The 22,047-nt window shown below is 56.4% G+C and overlaps 2 protein-coding genes across 9 annotated transcripts; both read right to left on the bottom strand.

The window, feature by feature from the left end:
• Window positions 1–813: 813 nt before the first annotated feature.
• On the bottom strand, window positions 814–6,379 carry LOC112666955 (putative protein TPRXL). Its single transcript, XM_049097842.1, is given in 5 exon segments — window positions 814–1,033; window positions 3,268–3,380; window positions 3,382–3,434; window positions 3,436–3,588; window positions 6,249–6,379. Coding segments are annotated over 5 exon segments (546 nt in total). The 5' UTR covers window positions 6,336–6,379; the 3' UTR covers window positions 814–893.
• Window positions 6,380–7,171: 792 nt separating this feature from the next.
• IQCN (IQ motif containing N) lies at window positions 7,172–21,919 on the bottom strand. Of its 8 annotated transcripts, XM_025458064.2 has the most exons (4): window positions 21,796–21,919; window positions 20,093–20,225; window positions 15,218–18,934; window positions 7,172–8,185 (listed from the first exon to the last, which is right to left on the bottom strand). In XM_025458064.2, the coding sequence occupies exons 2-4, from the start codon at window positions 20,174–20,176 to the stop codon at window positions 7,259–7,261; spliced, it is 4,728 nt and encodes a 1,575-aa protein (XP_025313849.1). In that variant the 5' UTR covers window positions 20,177–20,225; window positions 21,796–21,919; the 3' UTR covers window positions 7,172–7,258. The 8 variants fall into 8 exon arrangements, with proteins under 8 accessions (XP_025313849.1, XP_048954068.1, XP_048954070.1 ...); XM_049098111.1 differs by lacking the exons at window positions 15,218–18,934; window positions 20,093–20,225; window positions 21,796–21,919 and adding an exon at window positions 11,429–15,208 and having other exon boundaries at window positions 7,172–11,389; XM_049098113.1 differs by lacking the exons at window positions 15,218–18,934; window positions 20,093–20,225; window positions 21,796–21,919 and adding an exon at window positions 11,936–15,208 and having other exon boundaries at window positions 7,172–11,857.
• Window positions 21,920–22,047: the final 128 nt, after the last annotated feature.

The raw sequence follows: 22,047 nt of genomic DNA, 5'->3' as shown, positions 1-22,047 counted from the left end.
CCGGGCTCAGACCCAAGGAAACAGAACTGAGACAATCAGGTGGGGGAGCCATTTGGACTCCCCATTCTCAGCCTGCTTCTGGTGCCTTCCTGCCTCCAAGCCTTTGCACAGGTTGTTCCTGCCCCAGGAAAGCCTTCTCCCCCTGCCGATCTGCCCTCCCAAAGACTTGAAGGAAGACCTACCAGATTGTGGAACTTACTGGCTGGTGATGTTTGGGCTAAAACCCCTAGCCAGTGCAGTGCCCCACTCACCTCTCCCTCACCCTACTCTGACTCCACTCACTTCTTTGTCGTTTCCCAAATATTTCAAGTTCTTCCTACCACAGGGCCTTTGTGCTTGCTGTGCCTGCTTCCTGGGACGCCCGTTCTCTCAACTTTCTCCAAGGAGGGTCCTTCCCACCTCTCAGGTCTTGGTTGAAATATCAAGCCCTCTCCACCCTCTCAAAAAACCTGCACACATAGGCCCTTGGGATGCGGCCACAGCCCCAATCTGTGACTCCATGACCCTCTGTGCCATCTGAAATGATGTCATTTGAGCCCCTGGCTATCGTCTGTCCCCACCTTTGAGACTATGGGCCCCATGAGGGTAGAGAAATGGTCCCCACTCTGACCCCAGCACATAGATGTTTGTCACAGGAGTCCATGACTCAGGAGGCCACAGAGGAACAGTAAGGGCTTTATTCTGGCAAGGCTAGCCCCTCCCAGGTGCGCCTGCTCCATCCAAGCGCCCCTCCTTCTCAGCCCCATGGAGATCACTCTGGTGGGTGATGGGCAAAAGATGAGCTTTGGCTCGCAGCTCCCTGGAGGAGGAACGCACACACGAGGACATTCAGGGCCTTGGGAGGGCCATCCCTGTAGCCCAGCCCCACCTCACCACGCTATCTCATGCCACTTCTAGGACTTAGACACACCCCGGTGGTGGCACCTGACAGCCATTAGCACAGCCCCAAGGAGCAAAACAGACACCAGCAGACACACAGCCACCACCACGCCTGGGTTCCTGTGCAATTCAGGGGCCCCAGTGTCACCTGGAGCTGAGGGAGGAGGCGAATCAGCCCTAGTCCCTGTCTTCCCAAGGCCAAAACACCCACCAGGGCCCAGAATTTTTCAGAGCCTCCTTCCCAGGAAGCCGTGCTCATTTCCCTCTCCTGTTGCAGCTGTCACTTTTTTAAAGCACATTTTTGTCCTTTTCATTTTGAGTATTATTTGCCAATAAGGCATTCGTTCCATTCTCTGTGTTTTTGCTGCCCTCGTTGGCCACTCTCAGGTGTTCTTGCAAAGTGAGAAAAATCTAGTCTAGAATTCTGTACCCAAATGCAGCAAACAAGCTGAGGACACATGCAAAAGTCAATGCTTTTCTGAAGATGGTTCATGCTCTGCGACTTCAAGCATGTCATCACCCTTTGGACATTTAGGAGACAACATATGGGGCAGCCCGGGTGGCTCAGCGGTCTAGCGCCTGCCTTTGGCCCAGGGCGCGATCCTGGAGACCCGGGATCGAATCCCACGTCGGGCTCCCGGTGCATGGAGCCTGCTTCTCCCTCTGCCTGTGTCTCTGCCTCTCTCTCTTTCTCTGTGTGACTATCATAAATAAAATTTAAAAAATATATATATATTTAAAAAAAAACTTTCAATCCTAGCATGCAACTCTTGATCTCGGGGTTGTGAGTCCGAGCCCTATGTGTGGGTAGAGGCTACTTAATAAATAGAAGTTTTCAGGGACACCTGGGTGGCTCAGAGGTTGAGTGTCGTCTGCCTTTGGCGCGGGGGGTGATCTCGGGGTCTTGGGATCAAGTCCTGCTGCATCGGGCTCCCTATGGGGAGCCTGCTTCTTCCTCTGCCAATGTCTCTGTTTCTCATGAATAAATGAATAAAATCTTTTAAAAAAAAATCTTTTTAGGGAGCCGGGTGGCTCAGCGGTTTAGCGCCGCCTTCGGCCCAGGGTCTGATCCTGGAGACCCGGAATCGAGTCCCACATCAGTGTCCCTGCATGGAGCCTGCTTCTCCCTCTCCCTGTGTGTGTGTGTGTGTGTGTGTGTGTCTCATGAATAAATAAATAAAATCTTTTTTAAAAAATTTTTTTAAAAATGGGGGGAAAAGGGCAGCCCCTGTGGCGCAGCGGTTTAGCGCCGCCCGCAGCCTAGGGCGTGATTCTGGTGACCCTGGATCGAGTCCCACGTCAGGCTCTCTGTATGATGCCTGCTTCTCCCTCTGCCTGTGTCTCTGCCTCTCTCTCTCTGTCTCTATGAATAAATAAATAATTTTTTTTTAAATGGGGGGAAAGACCATTCAATCAGCTTGTATTTGCATTCTGATTCCTTATCCTGTTTATTTTGTTCTTTTAGAAACAAGTGTAGGGATCCCTGGGTGGCGCAGCGGTTTGGCGCCTGCCTTTGGCCCAGGGCGCGATCCTGGAGACCTGGGATCGAATCCCACGTCGGGCTCCCGGTGCATGGAGCCTGCTTCTCCCTCTGCCTGTGTCTCTGCCTCTCTCTCTCTCTCTCTCTTTGTGACTATCATAAATAAATAAATAAATTAATTAATTAATTTAAAAAAAAAGAAAGAAAGAAAAGAAACAAGTGTATAGGGATCCCTGGGTGGCTCAGCGGTCTAGCGCCTGCCTTTGGCCCAGGGCGCGATCCTGGAGACCCGGGATCGAATCCCACGTCGGGCTCCCGGTGCATGGAGCCTGCTTCTCCCTCTGCCTGTGTCTCTGCCTCTCTCTCTCTGTGTGTGACTATCATAAATAAATAAAAAAAAATTAGAAACAAGTCTATAATTTAAAGATTTCATTTATTTATTCATGATATATATATTATATATATTATATATTATATATTATATATTATATATATATATATATATAGAGAGAGAGAGAGAGACAGAGACAGAGACAGAGAGAGGCAGAGACACAGGCAGAGGGAGAAGCAAGCTCCATGCAGGGAGCCCTACCTGGGACTTAGGCCCTCGGCCAAAGGCAGGCACTAAACGGCTGAGCCACTCAGGGATCCCCTAGAAACAAGTCTATAATTTACTCATAATCTGTCTCCCAACAAAGCTGTGTTTCCAGGATCTGATACACACTAGGTGCTCAATAAATGTGCATAGAATGAAGGCCTGAGGGCTTTAGGTGACACCGGGCAGAGGGTGGGGAGAAGCCCTTCTTCCACATATTCGCAGGTCTGTGTCTCTCCCTGGTGGCCGATCACAGAACTGCAGCCTGGTACCCCCAACCACTCCCCCAACCCCCAAACCTCTCAGCACTCACCAGGGCCAGTGGCCACAGAGGTCCCATCAGTGGTGTTGGAGGGCATGGAGGGGGGCTCTGTTCTGGGGCTGGGAGAAGAGGAGCTCCAATGCAGGGTCAAGTTGGTGGAAATTTGCGGAGTGGGAGGTAGTGGTGAGCTCTGAACTGGGGGAGCCAGAACTGGGAGGGGGTGACTGTTTCTGGTTGTGGGAAGGTGGGCGCCAACCCTGGACTTGTGGAGCTGGAGCTGGGCTGGATGGTGGGGTTTGCCTCTGAACTTGAAGACCTATGGGAGATCATGGAGTCTTCCCCTGAACTAGGGGCGCCGCTCCATTGAGTCTGCTAAAAAAGAAACAGGTCCAAAATGGAGTCACTTGTGCTAAGCTCCACATCAGCAAACCAAGACTTAATACCTGATCGAATTGGGGTTTCCACACCTCCCACCAAAGTATGACCTTTGCCCCATCGATCTGGATTGATCTGGTCAGCCCTTGGGAGATAATCTGCCCAACAGATGCCTCTCCTCTGCTTTCCCCCAAAGGAAGGTAAACTTGCCTTTGCTAGAAACTTCCCTTCTCTTCCTATAAGAGGCTATAAGAGGCTTCTGTTCTGTACAGCTCCTCAGAACTCCTTTGTATCTGCTAAGATGGGATGCTACCCAATTCATGAATCATCAATACAGTCATTTAGATCTTCATATTTTACTCCATTGAATTTTCTGTTTTAACAAGCCTGTCTCCAAACTTGGGGTTCTGGGATGGATGGTCGAGCCTGTCTCTGAACTCAGGGGTGCTGAAGTGGTTGGATGTTTCCACTGAACTGGAGGAGCTGTACCTTGGAAGTTGGCTTCTCCACCCCGCTCTCCAAGAGCACCAGCAAAAATAACCCAGGGAAGGAAACCACCATGGAGGGTATGAGGAGGAGATGGTCGGGAACGAGGGTGTGCAGCCCCAGCTCCGGCCCCAGCCCTGGCCCCAGCCCTTCTCTGGATGTCAACTTCCCTATTATCCCAGATAGCAAACACCTGCCTCTCAGCAAGACCTGGGGGATTTAGTGCACCATGCAAGTGCTCAGTGGAAAACAAGGCACCCTTGTCTGAAGTCCCACAGCCGGGGTTCCAGGCCAGGTCAGGCCCTCCCAGCCCCTATTCTTGTTTCAGGGCTCTAGAGGCCCTCTGAACCCAGGCAGCCTGCTGGGGAACTCTTTCTTTAAGTAAACCCCACCCTCCCAATGTGGGGCTTGAACGCATGACTCTGAGATTAGGAGTTGCACACTCCACCAACTGATCCAGCAAGGTCCCCCTGGGGAACTCACTTAAACTTTCTGGGACTCAGTTTCTTTGTCTGTCGAATGGATATCATCATGAGGCAGAGCCTCTGAGTGCTCACATAGGTTTGGCACCTAGTAGGTATTCAGTGGTGCTCATCTGCACGGATCCACCTCCGAGCTCTCGGGGGTGGGGTGGGGGTAGGAATCAGCCCTAATCTTCTTCACCAGATACCTGGAAGGTCCCCAAGGCTAAACTCAGAGTCCTTAATGAGGGCCTGGCTTAGAAGTCTGGGCTCTGGGAAGAATCAGAGGATTGGGTCTCTGGAAATCTACCCTGCTTTGTTCCAGCCACTCCCTGGCTCCTACCCCATCCCAGGCACTGAGCCCAGGAGCTAGACTGAGGGTGGGTAAATGTTTTACTTCCCAGTTCTGGGCTCCTAGGCATTTTAGCAGCTTGCCAGTTCATCCATCAACGGCTCCCTGCCCCACCCCATCCACTCTGCCCTGGGTGAGTCTGTATGCTTCCTCTTTTGCCTCACCCCAGGCATCAAAAATGCAGAAGTAACATCCAGTGCTGGCCCCAGGAGGGAGCTGGGTCTACACACAGACACCTCACCACCACCACCACCGCCACCGCCAGTTCTCTGTCCAATCTCCCAAGCTCTGTGGGGAATGACAGAGAAATCTAGAAGAGGCACCATGCACTGGCCTCATGGCATTCCCAGTTTACACATGGGGAACAGAGGCTCAGAATGGTACGAGTCTGGCCCCAGGTGACTGGGAAGATGGTAAGAGGGCCCCTTAATGACCTCCAAGGAGTCAAGGACCAAGAGGCCAGCCTCCCCAGACTGCTTCCCATCACTGAGGAATTTCTGCTGAAATCAGAAGATTACTCAGGGCCGCAGTGAACCCCCAGCCAAGCCAGGACCCTAGAGAGCCAAACTTTTCACGTGAATGGGAGAATAGCAGTGGGCCTTGAAAGAAGAGGCGGAGGAGGACACAAGCTCTGCTGAGCGCCCAGCACAGAGCCGGCAGGTGCGCATGAGCTACGGGAGACCTGACCGGAAGGTGAAGGAGGGGTCTTCCCAGGCACTGTGCCAGGAGTTTGCTTTGCCCAGAGAGTCCTAGACTCGGAGGCTGGCAAGAGCCAAGTCATCTGGTTCTAACCTGGGCCTGGCACAGCTGGGAGACTCGGCTTGCCTCCGCCTCGGTTTCCTGGGCTCCGCAACGAGGGTAAATGTGCCTTCTGAGCGAAGCCCTTGCCTGCAGGAAGAGTGCCATGTGTGGTGGTGTCCACTGGATATTCCAGATTTGGGGCTGGGACATGGGGTCAGAGAGAGCAATGGCCTAGTGGGAGATGGAGGGCGGGGGGAGGAGGATCCGAGCTAAACCATCCTGCACTCTGGGAACCATCCTAGGGAGCAGCAGATGGAAATTAAGTCAGGTGCCAAGAAAGTCTCCTGGGAGCCATAAATGCTTTGCGGCTGGGAAGTGAGCTCTCGTGTCCACCCCCCCCACCAATGCCCTGGGTTCCTCACTCCTTTCTCTGGGGGAGCTGGCTAAAAGAAACGGACTTTTGAAATCCAGCCCTTCAAGTTTTGGGGGGAGGTGGGGGGGGCGGGGTAGGCTGCCCAGTGTGGCCTGAAGGAGGGCTCCAGAAGCCAGGTGTGCAGCTGGGCCCCATGTCTGCTCCAGCTTCCTGGAAGCCAGGCCGCCTCCTTCCCTGTTCTTACCTCTGGAGGTGTCTGTGAAGAGAAATTCCCCAGCAGCAGCACCAGAGCCAGCAGCAGAAGTGGCGGGGGCAGCTGGGAGCCTGCCATTCCTGTGTGGGAAGGACAAAAGGCGGGCTCTTCACAGGTGTGTGGCCAGGTGCTCTTTACACCTGCAGGTGCACACGCACGCTGCTCTCGGCACGTGGGGCTGTGCACATGTGGGGCCTGGGGACGTGGGGCCTCTGGGCGCTGCTACTGTTGCATGGGATGCCACTCCCCGCCGGCTCTCCACCTGGACCCCCTACCTCTCCTAGAAACCACTAGAAACCACGGTCCACCCTGAAGCCCTCAAACTCTCCCTATCCCCTCAAGACCCTCCTGCCCCACCTGCTCCCCTGCCCCTTCACTCTGTGGCTCCCTCTGCAGCTGCCCCAAATCCATGCCACCACCCTCCTCTGCCCCTCCTCCTCCCAGGCTGCCCCCTCTGGAGTCGCCCCCTCCCTCTCTCTGTGCCCCATTATATGTGTGTCCCGAATCAGGAAGTGGCTGGATCCGCCTAGCATTTCTTGAACGAGGCACCCACGCATGCACCTGTAGGATTTTTCTAGGGCCAACAATCTCATGGCAGCCATTTTAGGCCAGCTTTCCCAACACTGGCTTCTGGAATGTACTGGGGACAGCTTTCATCTGGAACTGACTGGACTCCACCCCATTAGGCCCCAATAGACACAGTAATATATGTGGGGCCACATAGTTGGCTCTGAGCTCTGGAAGAGGCTGAGGGTTCCGATCCCAGCCACAGACCTCATGTACTAACTGCATGGCTGGAGGCAAAATTTAGGGCCTCTCCCATCCAGGATGCTCCAGACCCTCCCAATTCCCCTGCCCCCCCACCCCGCCAACCATGCCCAAGACACCTTCATGAACACAGGTGGACCAAGACCCAGGCTGTGGAGGGCTTTATTCATTAGACCCAGAGAGCCACACTGTCCCTCCCCTGGTGTCCCCCGCCCCACTAGTCAGCCGATGTTCTAGACACCTGGCCACTGCATGTGCTGCGAGCTGTCCCACGCTTCCGGCCCCAAGAGCGCATCCGTAGTGAGGGAGGCCCGGGTGCGATGGCCGCGCCAGGTGGCTTGAAGCATCTTGGCTGCCATCTGTTGCTGCTTCAGACGGCGGCGTACGCTGAAGCCTCTCCAGGCCGACTGGATGGCCGTGGCCGCCTTAATCCGGCGACGGGACAGCCGGGGGCTCCGGGAATTCATCTGGGTGGCGCAGCCCCACGGCAAGCCAGCCTGGACTATGGAGCCCCGGCCCATGCCGTGCACCACCCGAGTGGGCAGCGTGTGGCCACACATGTGGCACGTGCGGGGGCTGGAACCCACGAGCATCACCACGCTGGGCGGGCTCCCCAGCCTGGGACTCAGCGACTGGCAGAGGGCGCAGATGTGTGGCTGGCACGACTGGAAACAGCGGTGGTCGGATCCTGACCTGGTCCTGCTGCCCATTTTGCACCACATGGCCGGGAGCATGGTTTGCTGAGTCTCGGGCCGGCGAGTGAGGAAGCCTCGCCACACAGCCTGGATGGTGGTGGCGGCTCGAGAGAGCCGGGCCAAGTCCCGCCGCACACGGTAGCCGCGCCAGGCAGCCTGGATGATGACGGCCCACTGGTGCCACACCTTGACGGTACGGCGCACCAGGTAGCCACGTGCGCATGCCTGGATAGTGACCACAGCATGGATGATTATCTTCTCCACAGCCTGCATCGATGCCACCAGCTCCCCCGACTGTCTGGGATCCGCCGCTGCCTCTCTGCCCACGGTGTCCCATGGCACAGAAGCCCTGGCCAGATCCCACACGCCACCAGGGGCCACTGCGCTGCTCATGGGCCCGACCGCTACACTGGGGACGGCAGAGTTCCATGCTTGGCCACCAGCTATGCCAGCATCCACGGGGCCCTGGAGTACAGTGGGAGTCAGGGATGCCCTGTCACTGTCTACAGGAGCCCCGGCGCTACGGAAATCCAGAGACCCCTCCATCGACTCCTGGGCTAAAAGGGGCCTCCGGGAGCCGTCAGGAGAGGACTCATAGCCCAGAGACACCCTCCGAAGCCCTGGGTGCAGCCTAGAGGTGGCCGTGTTGTGTGCCACCTCAGTGGTGCGGATGATTGGTGTTACGACCGGTGGCGCACTCTTGGAGTGTTTGGGACTTTCCTGTGAGGACCTGTAGGTGTGCTCCTGCACTTCATGCAAGGGCACAACCTTGGCTATGTTACTGTCTAGCATGTCTGAGACGGAATAACCATGCATGGACCTATAGGATTTTCTAGAGCCAAGAAACTTGTGGTTGTTCTGAACCAGGTCCCCAGACACTGGCTTCTGGTGTGCCCTGGGGACAGCTGCTACCTGGAACCCATCAGATGCCATTCCACTAGTGCTGGATGGATAAAGTGACACATGGGAGGCCTTGTGGGTGGTTCCTGACCTCTGGGAAGTGCTTGGGGTCCCCATCCCAGTTATAGATCCTGGGTGCAAGCTGAATGCCGTAGGACTGCTATGGGCCAGCTTGGGTGACCCTGAAACTATAGTAGAAGCCCCCATATTATAGGCAGGGCTCTGGGGCACCTGAGTCACTGGGGGGTCCTGGGACATGATGTGAGTCACTGTGGGGCTCTGGGGTATGATGTGAGCCACCGAGGGGCTCTGGGGTATGATGTGAGCCGCTGGGGGGCTCTGGGGTATGATATGAACCACTGAGGGGCTCTGGGGTATGATGTGAGCCACCGAGGGGCTCTGAGGTATGATGTGAGCCACCGGGGGACTCTGGGGTATGATGTGAGCCACCGAGGGGCTCTGGGGTATGATGTGAGCCACCAAGGGGCTCTGGGGTATGATGTGAGCCATCGATGCCTGTTGAGCCAAGGGGGCACCAGGAGCCCTGACAGACTCCATGAGCACACTGGGGACCCTGCTACCAGTCACAAAGTGGGAGCTGGGGGGCCGCCAACTGGTTGCTGACCTCTGCTGCAGAGTTGGGGTGGCACTACCAGCCATGGAGTGGTTGGCAACATTCAGGGGCTGGGGAGGGACAGGAGCCATGCCACTGGTCAGAGATTCGGTCTGGTTGGGAACTACCTCCTCCAACAGTGGTCTTTGACTGTCGGGAAGGAATTCGTGGCTGTCATTAATGTCACCTGACAGGGGACTATGGAACATCCATGGGGTTGCATCAAGGACCATGGAGTCCCCACTGGATATGGACACCTGGGACAGACCCTTGTCCAGGCCCTCTGGCTTCATCACGGCCTGGTCATCTGTGGCCTCAAATGGCATCGTCTCAAGGGTGTGGTTCAACTGTGAGGCTCTTTGTAGAACTGTGGGCACTTGGTGTCCTCTCCTGGTTGTGTCACTAGCTTCCAAGCCCTGGGGATGAAGCTGAGCCAGGCTAGTGGTATGGGATGCCTGGAAGGGGGCTATAGACCCTTCTCCAGCCAGGGCTCCATGGTAAGGACGGGGAGTGATCCCAACCAGCATGGACCCCTGGGGAAGGCTCTGGGCCACATTTCTGACTGTGGAGGGCACACCGGCTGCGTTAGCTGTGGACCCCAGAACCAGTCCCTGATTCAGTTCTCCAGCCACAGATGTTGGAAACACACTAGAAGCCACAGACCCAGGAGAGACATTTGTGTCCGTCTCGTTTGACACTGAACCTGGGATTAGGCTTGGAGCAGTGAAACTAACTGAGGGTCTCATGGAGAGGTTTTGTCTCTTCCCACCACCCCCAGATGCTGCCGTCAGACTAGGGGGCTCCCTACTAGCCGCAGAACCTGGAGGAAAGCTCGGGGCCACAGCACTGGCCATGGGTTCTGGAGGAAGACCCTGGCCCATGCCGCTAATCACAGATCCCGGGGGAAGGCTGTGGCTGATACTACAGATCACAGACCCTGCGGGAAAGGTTGGAGCCACACCACTGATCACGTAACTGGGCGGAAGGCGGGGAGGCACACCACTGATCACCGGCCCTGGAGGCAGGCTCTGGCCCACGCCCCTGATCACAGACCCTGGGGGAAGGCTGGGGGCCACACCACTGGCCGCAGTAGCCGGGGCCAGGGCTGCGGGCATCCTGGTGGCTACAGAACCTGGCACCAGGCCGCTAGCTGTGCCCATCAGGGGCTCCTGGCTGAAAGCATCAGCTTGTTGGTAACCAGATGCCACAACTGTGGACACAGGAGGATGCTGGTGGTTCAAAGATACTGGTAGATCAACATTGACCTGAGACATGGTGGGGTCTGCGTTGGCTTGAGAAAACCTGAATGGCCTCATACCCAGTCTGTTGGGCACTGAAGCCCAAGAGAAACCAGGACCCACCTCTGTGGCTTGTTCGTGAATCAAAGGGGCCCCTGCCACGGAGGCTGGGAATGCAATGGGAGCCATGCCGCTGACTACTTGAAATTGGTTTGGGCCCATACCAGTCGTCACACTCCCCTGGCACACACTCCCTGTCATGCCTGGAGACATAGGTCCTGGAGACATACTGAGGAACATACCAGCAGCCAGGGTCCCCCGAGACATATTTGGGAACATGCTAGCAGCCATAGCGCCGGGGGAGATGCTTGCAGCCATGCCCCTGAACAGAGCCCCCGGAGATATACTGGTTCCTCGGTCTAGACAAGAGTCCTCTCCACTAGCACCGGATGTCTGGTAGATATTTGGGGCAGAGAGAGTGACAGCAGAATGTTCGGTTATGTTTGGGTGCCCCCCACTGACACTGAGTGGCTGATGAAATGCCAGGGGCACCTCATTGAACTCAGGGGCCTGGGGGTTTGAGGCCACCCCATCAACCATTACAGGCTCTTGACATAGAGCCGTCTCGGTGGCCACAGATGACTGGTTCAGATCTTGGCCCATGCTGCTAGTTGTAGGGGGACATGATGTACCCGCAGGGATTTCAGTCACAAATGATGGATGATGCAGGCTAGAGGCCACTGCATCCACCCTTGATGGTACATTTGAACCCACCTTAGGCATCCAATCTGACTGGCCAACAGTGCAACCAGCACCACCAATTACAGATGGCTGGAATAGGCTGAGGGGCCCTCTATTGGCCACAAATGGCTGGGCTAGGGTGGAGACCACCACACAGGCCACTGATGGCGGGCCTAGGCTGGGGGCCACCACACAGGCCACTGATGGCTGGCCTAGGCTGGGGGCTATCCCACCAATCATAGATGGGTGTGCTAGGCTGGGAGCCACTCCACCGGTCACTGCTGGCTGGCTTAGGCTGGAGGCCACCACACAGGCCATGGATGCCTGAGCTGGGCTGGGGGCCACTGCACCAGTCACTGGTGGCTGGGCTACGGTGGGGTCCACCCCATCAGTCATAGATGGCTTAACCAGGCTGGGGGTTACCCCACTGGTCACAGATGGCCGGGCGAGGCTAGGAGTCACCCCACTGGCCATAGATGCCTGAGCTAGGCTGGGGGCCACCCCACTGGTCACAGATGCCTGGACTAGGCTGGGGACAACCCCACTGGTCACAGATGCCTGGGCAAGACTGGGGGCCACCCCACTGGTCACAGATGGCCGAGCGAGGCTGGGGGTCACCCCACCAGTCATAGATGCCTGGGCAAGGCTGGGGGTCACCCCACTGGTCACAGATAGCTGGGTGAGGCTGGGAGCCACCCCACCAGTCATAGATGCCTGGGCGAGGCTGGGGGTCACCCCACCAGTCATAGATGCCTGGGCAAGGCTGGGGGCCACCCCACTGGTCACAGATGGCCGAGCGAGGCTGGGGGTCACCCCACCAGTCATAGATGCCTGGGCAAGGCTGGGGGTCACCCCACTGGTCACAGATAGCTGGGTGAGGCTGGGGGCCACCCCACCAGTCATAGATGCCTGGGCGAGGCTGGGGGCCACCCCACCAGTCATAGATGCCTGGGCAAGGCTGGGGGCCACCCCACTGGTCACAGATGGCCGGGCGAGGCTAGGAGTCACCCCACTGGCCATAGATGCCTGAGCTAGGCTGGGGGCCACCCCACTGGTCACAGATGCCTGGACTAGGCTGGGGACAACCCCACTGGTCACAGATGCCTGGGCAAGACTGGGGGCCACCCCACTGGTCACAGATGGCCGGGTGAGGCTGGGGGTCACCCCACCAGTCATAGATGCCTGGGCAAGGCTGGGGGTCACCCCACTGGTCACAGATAGCTGGGTGAGGCTGGGGGCCACCCCACCAGTCATAGATGCCTGGGCGAGGCTGGGGGTCACCCCACCAGTCATAGATACCTGGGCAAGGCTGGGGGCCACCCCACCAGTCATAAATGCCTGGGCAAGGCTGGGAGCCACCCCACTGGTCACAGATGGCTGGGCAAGGCTGGGGGTCACCCCACCGGTCATAGATCCTTGGGCAAGGCTGGGGGCCACCCCACTGGTCACAGATAGCTGGGTGAGGCTGGGGGTCACCCCACCAGTCATAGATGCCTGGGCGAGGCTGGGGGTCACCCCACCAGTCATAGATGCCTGGGCAAGGCTGGGAGCCACCCCACTGGTCACAGATGGCCGGGCAGGGCTGGGGGCCACCCCACTGGTCATAGATGGCTGGGCGAGCCTGGGGGTCACCCCACCAGTCATAGATCCCTGAGCTAGGCTGGGGGCCACCCCACCGGTCACAGATGCCTGGACGAGGTTGGGGGCCAACCCACCAGTCACAGATGGCCGGGCTAGGCTGGGGGATACCCCGCTGGTTGCAGATGCCTGGGTGAGGCTGGGAGCCACCCCATGGGTCACAGATGGCCAGGCGAGGCTAGGGGCCACCCCACGGGTCACAGATGGCCAGGTGAGGTTGGGGGTCACCCTGCCAGTCACAGATGCCTGAGATAGGCTGGGGGCCACCCTTCCAGTCACAGATGCCTGAGATAGACTGGGGGCCACTCTTCCAGTCACAGATGCCTGAGATAGACTGGGGGCCACCCTTCCAGTCACAGATGCCTGAGCTAAGCTAGGGACCACCCCACAAGTTATAGATGGCCGGGTTAAGCTAGGGGCGATCCCACTGGTCACCGATGGCTGTGCTAGGCTGGGGACCACCCCACCGGTCATAGATGCTTGTGCTAGGTTGGGGGCCACCGCATTGGTCACAGATGGCCGGGCTAGGTTTGTGGCTACCCCACCAGTGATAGATGTTTGGCCTAGGCTGAGGGTCACCTTACTAGCGATAGATGGCTCAGTTAGACTAGGGGTGACCTTACCAGACACAGGTAATTCAGATGGGCTGGGGGCAACCCTACTGACCGTAAGTGGCTGGCCTGGGTTTGGAGCCACCTTACTGACTACCGATGGCTGGGATAGGCTTGAGGTCAACCTAGTGGCCATGGATGTCTGCTCATGCGTGGTAGGGACATTATCCAAAGACAGACTTCTGGTCAGTCCTGTCCTGTAGGATTTCTGAGATAAGCTTTCCTTCAGACCCATGGAGCTTTGACCTGAGGACACATCCCCATCATCCTGATCATCTGAGCCCCAGTGGACACTCAGGGTCACGCGACCGGACACTGAGCTCTGGTGCAGAATGGGGATCAGCTTTGAGCCTGCAGAGGGCTGGTGGTAGAGGCGTGGGGTCGTGTGGCCCCGGCCCACTTTCTTAGTTTCTTCCCTATCTCTAGGCTTCTGGGGCCTCCCCACAGCCTCTCCAGAGAGGAGGGTATCTAGATTAATTTCCCCATCCAAGTTGGCCTCCCAGGACTCCTCCTCCACCAGGTCGACAGCAGTCAGACTGGCCACAGACATGCTGGAGAGGCTGAGCGAGCTGCAGCTAGGCAGGGAGCTCTGGGAATTACTCACATTCAGGCCATAGTCTGTGGAGCCTTGAGAGAGGCTTCCAGGCAGGTCATTGTCTGGACCCTGGGGCAAACTGGCCACCAGTTCAGTGAGTATATGGCCAGTCACTCGCTCCTGTGGGCAGTACGTACTGGCAACGGTGCCCTGGGTTCGATTCCTCTCCTGCCTAGGGACTGCCAAACGGGTAAGAGTATGTGCCAACTTATTGCCTGGGGGGGCTGGGAACACACTGGGATCAGCCTGAGTCTTGAAGGCCCAGCGATGACCAGGAACCATGGAGCCAGGCAAGAGACCCAGGGTGATGTCACAGGCCTTGGGGATCTGTGGTTGAGTCAGGGACATTTTGCTCATACTGGCAGCCCTCAGTGGACCTGGGGTCGACTTGTTGGTTCTCTCCCTGGTAGCCGCGGAGGCCCGTTTGTGATTTGGGGACGGGGTTTTCTGCGTGGTCTCCTCACGGGCCACAGAGGGCTGTTGTGACACCTTGGCAGCTGAGGATCGATACACACCGGGGGGCACCCTGTTGATCCCGGAGGGCTGACCCCAGCAAACAGATCTCCCGTAGGTAACGGTACACTGCTGGGAATGGGCAGCCCTCCCACCACCAGCGGCGCAGGGAAGTGTACCTGAGGCCCCCTTGCCCTCCCCGGTAGACGCCCACCGACGTGAGGCCACCCTGCTGACCACGTGTGGCTTATGGGCGCTTGGAACTGTGCCACCAGCCACCGATGGCTGGCTGGTGCTTGGGCCCACGCCATTGGCAATGAGCAGCTGCCACAGACTGGGGGGCAGCTGCAGGTGGGGTGGTTTGGGCAAATTAGGGCCCGTGTCACTCTCCATGGGGTTGAGATCTGATGCCAATTCACTGGTGCCTGGGGCCAGGCACGCATTTTCTCCACTGATCTCAGAGCTCAAATAAAGGTTTGGGGAGGCCCTGCTGGGCTCCACCTCCCATGACAGAGTGGGGTCCAGGGCAGCAATCAGGGGATACTGATGAATCGTGGTGATCACTCTACTAGCCAGGGAGGCACCCATAAAGACCACTGATGAGCAGGGTGACCTCCCGAGCATGGCCCCATCCCCCATCTCTTCCAAGAACCCGGCAGGCCAGCCTGTGACGAAGCCCTCCCAGGCCCCGTCCTGGGGAACCCTGACCTTGCTGGGCTGTGGTCTCACGGGGCCTAGGTTGGGCCCCCATGCGGCCGATGGGCTCCCCCTGTAGTCCACCTCCACCGGGGCGGGGACCATAGTCATCCTGCTTCCTGCGGTTTTCGAGGCGGCCTTGGGGAAGACTCCAGTCCTCAGCGCTGCCTGAGACAGAGACTGGCTCAGGACAGCGCCCAGCTCCCCCTGACATAGGGCTTGGTTCAGAGCAGCCCACTCCTCCTCTGTCAGGGCCTTGCTGAGCACGTCCGCCAGTTTACCCTGCTTGGCTTTAGTGAGTTCTGCCCGCAGCTCGCCGGGGGACAGGGTGCGCGACAGGGCGAGGCCCAGCTCGCCCCAGGACAGCACTTTCATCAGCGCTGCACCCAGCATGCCCTGGGGCAGGGCCTTGGCCATCGTGGCGCCCAGAACTTTCTTGGACAGAGCCTGGTTCAGGGCTGCCCTCACTTGCCCCTGGGAAAGGGCTTTTGCCAAGAGGGCACGGAGGTCCTCCTGGGAGCCCAGCTCGGCAGCCAGCTCCGCACACAGGGAGGCCAGCTGGGAGGTCGCCAGGTCTTCCTGGCAGGGTGTGGCAGGGCTGGCCATCGATGACTGGGTCCGGGTAGCCCCGCTATCGCCCCAGGATTCCACGTTACATGCGGGGTGTCCGGCAGACGCCAGCAGAGGCACTAGCATGCTCTGGGCCTCAGAGACCCCCTGGCGTGGGCCCTGGGTGGCTTTGCCTTGCGCACAGTCATGGGGCTGGATCTGGGTCAGTCTGTCCTCTGGTGTGGGTCGGGGCAGAGGGCCAAGAGCACCAACGTGCTGGCAGGGCTGGGTGGAGGCCTTGAACCCAGCCAGGAACGGCTGCGACTGGGTCTTGTTGCTGAGCTCAGCAGGTTGGTGGGCTGCGTAGAGGCACTTGGCTGTTTCTGTGACCAGCTGGGCCTGGGATTGCACCTTGGTCAGCCCGGTGGGCAGATGTGCCTGAGATTGGACCTTCATCACTCCTGTAGCCAGATGAGCCTGAGACTGTGCCTTGGTCAGACACGTGCCTAGATGTGCGAAGGACGGAGCCTTGGTCAGCTTGGCGGGCGAATGTGCCTGGGACAGGGCCTTGGACAGACAGGAGCCCAGGTGTGCCTGAGCCTGAGATGTGGTCAGCTCAACAGGTGGATGTCCCTGGGACAGGGCCTTGGCCAGCTTGGCCGATGGATGTGCCTGGGACAGGGTCTTGGCCAGACAGGTGCCCAGATGTGCCCGAGGCAAAGCCGCAGTCAGTTCGGCGAGCAGCTGTCCCTGGGACGAGGCTGCGGTTGAACAGGTGGCCAGCCGTTCCTGGGGCAGAGCTTTGGCCAGACATGTATCCAGATGTGTCTGGGGCAGGGCTTTGACTGGACATGTGGCCAACTGTGCCTGGGGCAGGACCACGGCTGTTTCTATGGGCATATACACCTGCGACTGAACCTTCACGACATCCGTCCTCAGGTGTGTCTGTAATGAGGACTTGCTCCTGTCCTCAGCCACTTTTGCCCAGGGTGAATCCCGGGGCATTCCAATGGCTATGGTGGTATTAGACATTGTTTCTGTTTTCACCTGCTTCTGGGAGACGGCCTTGAGTTTTTCAGCTTCCAAAGGTGGCCTCGCTGTAGCCTTGGGGGCCCCAGCTCCCAGATGTGAGGACAAGTATTTGACCTTTCCATTAGCCAGGTATGAGTGAGAAGAGATCTTGACCATGCCTGCTGTCTGCTTTGTGCTCACCACAGCCTTGGCCTTTGGTCCATTCAGATATGTGTGGGATGAGGTGTTGGGAATTCCAGCTGCTGCCACTGCTGGAGGCGAAGACTTCAGATTTCCAGCTGCTGCAGGTGGCAGGCAGAGGGTCCTGAGGATGGCAGCCATTGAGCGAAATTGGGCTGGGGTTTTGGTGACCATGGCTGCCAGACGCGTCTGAGGAGGGGTCTTGGTCACTGTGGCCCCTGGGAGTGTCTGAGATGGAGTCTTGGCCACACCAGCTGCTGGACACGTCTGCAGTGGGGTCTTGGTCATCGGGGCTGCCGGGCGCATCTGAGTTGGAGTCCTGGCCACAGCAGGCACTGGGCACGTCTGGGGAGGAGTCTTGGTCGTCGCGGCCACAGGCCTTGCCTGTGTTGTGGGCTTGATCATAGAGGCCAACAGGCATATCTGTGGTGAGATCTTGGCCATCATGGCTGCCGGTCGTGTCTGGGGTGCAGTGTTAGTCGTTGAGGCTGTTGGTCGCATCTGGATTGGGGTCTTGGACATCGGAGCTGCAGGGCATGGCTGGGGTGGGGTCTTGTTCACCATGGCCGCCAGGCATGACTGAAGTGGGCTCTTGATCATTGTGACTGGCTGGGATGCCTGAGGTGAGGTCTTGGCCATTGCAGCCACCGGGCATGTCTGGGGTGGGATCTTGGCCACTGGGGCTACCGGGTATGTCTGGGGTGGGGCCTTGGTTATTGTTACCAGGGGCACTGAGCACGGCTGGGGTGGAGTCTTGTTCATCATGGCTGCCAGGCATGACTGGAGTGGGGTCTTGGTCATCGCGGCTGCGGGGTATGTCTGGGGTGGGGTCTTGGTCATTGCAGCTGCTGGGTACATCTGGGTTGGGGTCTTGGTTATCCGGGACACTGGGTATATCTGGGGTGGGGTCTTGGCTATTGTTACCGTGGGCACTGGACATGGCTGGGGTGGGGTCTTGGTCACTGCAGCCACCGGATACATCTGAGGTGGGGTCTTGTTCATCACAGGTGCTGGGCCTGTTTGGGGTGGGGCTTTGAGGACCTCTGCTTCCATGTGGGCCTGGGTCTGGGTCTTGAGTGATCCATGAATGGCCTGAGCATACCTTCCACATGGTGGAGGCCCTGGGGCTCCTGCCTTGTTGACTCTGGCAGTTACTTGCTTGGCCTTCACCATGTCCCCTTCTACATGGACAAGGCAGGCATTTCTGACAGGTCTGGTCAGCAGGCATGGGTGGCACTTTGTGTCTAGACTCACTGGACATGGAAGTCTGATGGCAACGGTCTGGTGTGGCAGGAAGGTGACGCTGGGGCCCCTAGTGGCACAAGGAGCCTGCATGCCAGGCTGTAGAGTACTCTGGCTCTGGAGCAGGGCCAGCTGGTGGGTGTAGGCAGCCAGGCTGTCAGAGGAAGGGAACTGGGTCTCTTTGCTCACCATGACAGGCTGGGTCAGAGGGGGCTTGCCCTCTCCAGGATGCTGGAACCGCACCTGCTGGGGGGCATGGTAAGGGATGTCCCCCTCCTCCATGCTCACTTTTTTTTCCACCAACTTCCCGGACCGGAGGAGACGCCTAGTGTTGAAGCGTCGCCAGGCCTCCTGGATGGCTTTTGCTGCCATCATCTGGGAGATCAGCTTTTGCCGGAGCTGGTAGCCTCTCCAGTTGGCTTGGATGAGGGTGGCTGCACGGGAGAGCATCATGTCCATCTCATCCACCAGGACGTTCTTGAAGGCCTGGCTCTCAACCATAGCCCGTAGGTGTGGGATGTGACGAGACACCATCTTGTCCTTGTCATGCTGTTGCAGAAGGGTCTCCCTGGACACAAGTGGCTCGTGCTGAGGCTGTGGACTCAGTGTCCTTGCTCTGTCTTGGATATTAGAGACAGACTGGGGCTGGTAGAAGCTCTGCCCATCAGGTGACAACTGTAGCTGTGTTGCTTCCTGCATTGTCTTGGTTCCTTGGGTCAGCTCTGCCTGTGGAGGGGGGCAGAGAGGTGGTCAGAGAGTGGGACCATAGAGATGAGAGGTTTCCTGGCTGGAGCAAGCGCTCCAGTACCTACATCTTCTTGTTTCTGACACCTTGCAATCTTTCTCCTCTCCTCTGCAGGCCCCCCTCTCTCCCTCATCATCCTGTGGCTACTTCAGTGCTGGCAACAATGCACATTCTCAGCTGAAAGCCCAATCACCTTCTTGCTTTTTGAACTTCCTTTATATCTGGAACATACTGTGAATATAGCTCTGATCGCACTATTTGGGAAATTTCCTCTGTGTGTGTGTGTGTGTGTGTGTGTGTGTGTGTGTGTGTGTGTGTGTTATTTGCCTCTCCCTGTTTACTGTGAATTCATAGAGGGTAGGAACCAGGTCTGAGTCATTTCTGTGTCCTCATCTCAGTCAAAGGGCCTGGGTTCCAGACTGTGGACAGGTGAGTGTTGGGTGGGTGGCTATATTCATAAATGAATGATGGAGGGGATTGGAATTTGGGTAGATAGATACTGAATGGATATATCTGGATAAATGAATGGTGGATGGGTTAGAAAGATGGATAAAGGGTTGTGTGGAAGAATAAATAGGTAAATGAAGTAGACGAATGAATTGATGAATAGATCAATAAATAAGGAAATGGACACATGGATGGATGGACAGATGGGTAGGTGGATGGATGGATGGATGGATGGATGGATGGATGGATGGATGGATGAGTGGGTAAATGGATGAATGAGTGGATGGATGAATAAGCAGGAGGGGAAAGAAGGGTGGAATGGATGGATGGACAGACCAGTGAGTAGAGGATGGACGAGACCTGAGTAGATAAATGAGTGTGTGGATGGAGAGAGCTGAAGGAATTGGTGAAGAGATCAATGAATAAGAGGTGAACTGATGAATGGCTGGATGGATCAGTGCATGGATGGTGAATGATTAACAGGTAATGGGTAGATCACTGGCAGATGGGTGGGTAGAAGAATGACGGGATCACTATGGCTTCCAAAAGCACCTTGGCTCAGAGGGAATTGGGGTGGATACTGCCAAGCATCCTTGATATGTCACCTGAAGCATAACATGTTTGTTGGGCAGAAACCCACCCCCAACTTTTGGCTGAAACAGCCGATTCCCCTTTCCCAGCCATCTTCATACCTTGGAAGGCCATAGAGTTGGAGGAGGAACAGGAGGAGAAGGTGCAATCTCAGAAGCCAGCTTGTAAGAGGAAGCAGCCTTCATTCAGCCTTTCATCCCATGCAACGTACAGCAACACTGCCCTGGGCTGGCTCTGTTTTCAAGCCCAATGTGAGGAGACATATTAAAAGAAAAACAAAAATAAAAAACCCTAACATTTCAAAAAAAAGCCAAAAACTTTTAAGTCCACAAAAATGAATGCAAAAGGAATTTTACACTAGTGTTCTTTTATACGTAAAAGCGGATCAACTAGAAATAACCAACAAGGTGATTGCTAGGGAGTCAGTTACAAGTGCATAAAGGAGAGTGTTCAAGGATGTTCATCACTGTATTATTTATGAAGAGTAAAAACTAAAAATAACTTAGGAGGTGGCTTAAATTAAACAGGACATTCATACAGTTGTATGCTATCCGGCCATTAGAAATGGTGTCCAGATCCACAAAAATGGCTAAAATTGAAAGGGTGGACACATCATGACCAACTGGGGAAACTGTCAGTCTTGAAGGTAACTTGTCAATTCCACCCTAACATTTACATTTAAGAGGTACAAGTGTTCATACTCACCCCAAACCAGAAACCATCTAAAAATGCCCATTAACAGAAGACTTAAATTCAACCATATTAGTAATTGACATGATAAGAGATTAAAAACTTCAAGACAAAGATGATCAAAATAGATTTGTTTTAAAAGACCCCTGTGCTGCCTCCTTTCATGGTGAACATTCTAGCTTCACTTATTTGATGGCCTGAGTGTCCTGCCCCTTCCCAGTCTTCATCCCAGCCGCAAATGGGCTGGGCCCATTCAGAACAAGCATCAGTGTAATGGGCCTGAGACTGGTTCTCCAGGAGGCGGGCACAGTCATCGTCTCCACTTCACAGAGGAGGAGCCTGAGGCCCAGGGAAGCCAACATACTATATTTCATACTTCTTTACTTTATTTCTGATTTGCCTCCCCCATTGAACTATGAGCTGCCCATGGGTAGGGATGTCTGTCTCTTTTATTTGCTGTTGAATCCCCAATGCCTAGAACAGTGTACACAAGAGGTGCTCAATATGTTTATGGATAGATACATGGATGGATAGATGGATAGATGGATGGTTGAAAGAGGATGGATGGATGGATAGATGGATGGATGGACAGATGGATGAGAACCACTCAAGCTAAGTTCTGAAGAATTTAGGGAGAACAGCTTTAGGATCTGAACTGACCTATCCTAGAGTCTGCGGTTTCACCAGCCACATGGTTTAGTCCTTTCAGTGAACTCAACCAGAATGAGTGAACAAATAGACAACAAAGTGAGAGGAATGTGATTACAGGGGACAGGAAAAAGGATTAGGGGCCCCCAGACATGTAAGCCGAATGGCTGGCTTGGCGATTTTGAGTAAACCCCTCTGAGTCTCAGTTTCCTTATACAAGCTAAAACCACTTTCCCAGCCTCCCAGGGAAACATGGTAGGCTCTCCAGGCTAGGACCTCAGGCAGACAAACCCACCATCAGTTTTTACGGGGGTCCCAAGTGCCCCTGTTTTGAGGGGCTGAGAAGCTGACCCACTTTTTAAAGTGGCCTGGAGGGCCCAAGGGGACTCTGAGGATGCTGGGGGGCAGGGGAGAACAACCCAGCCTCCGTGTACCCCCCACCAAACCCTCCACCAGCCCCACTCACCTGCCCCTGAAGCTGAACCCACCAGCCCGAATGGCCAGCCTTGGGGCCCTGGTGCCACAATGGCTTTGTGACTCACGGCCAAGTTCCAGCCAATCCCCACCAGCTCCTGGGGGAAGAGAGTTCTAGAAGGCCGACCCAGGGATGCCTGGGTGGCTCAGTGGTTGAGCGTCTGCCTTCGGCTCAGGTCATGATCCTGGGGTCCTGGGATTTAGTCCCCCATCAGTCTCCCTGCAGGGAGCCTGCTTCTCCCTC

This window comes from Canis lupus, chromosome 20, assembly GCF_003254725.2.
Source record: "Canis lupus dingo isolate Sandy chromosome 20, ASM325472v2, whole genome shotgun sequence".
NCBI lineage: Eukaryota > Metazoa > Chordata > Mammalia > Carnivora > Canidae > Canis > Canis lupus.
Note: the sequence above shows the minus strand (reverse complement) of the source record. Positions and strands in the feature narration are given on the sequence as shown.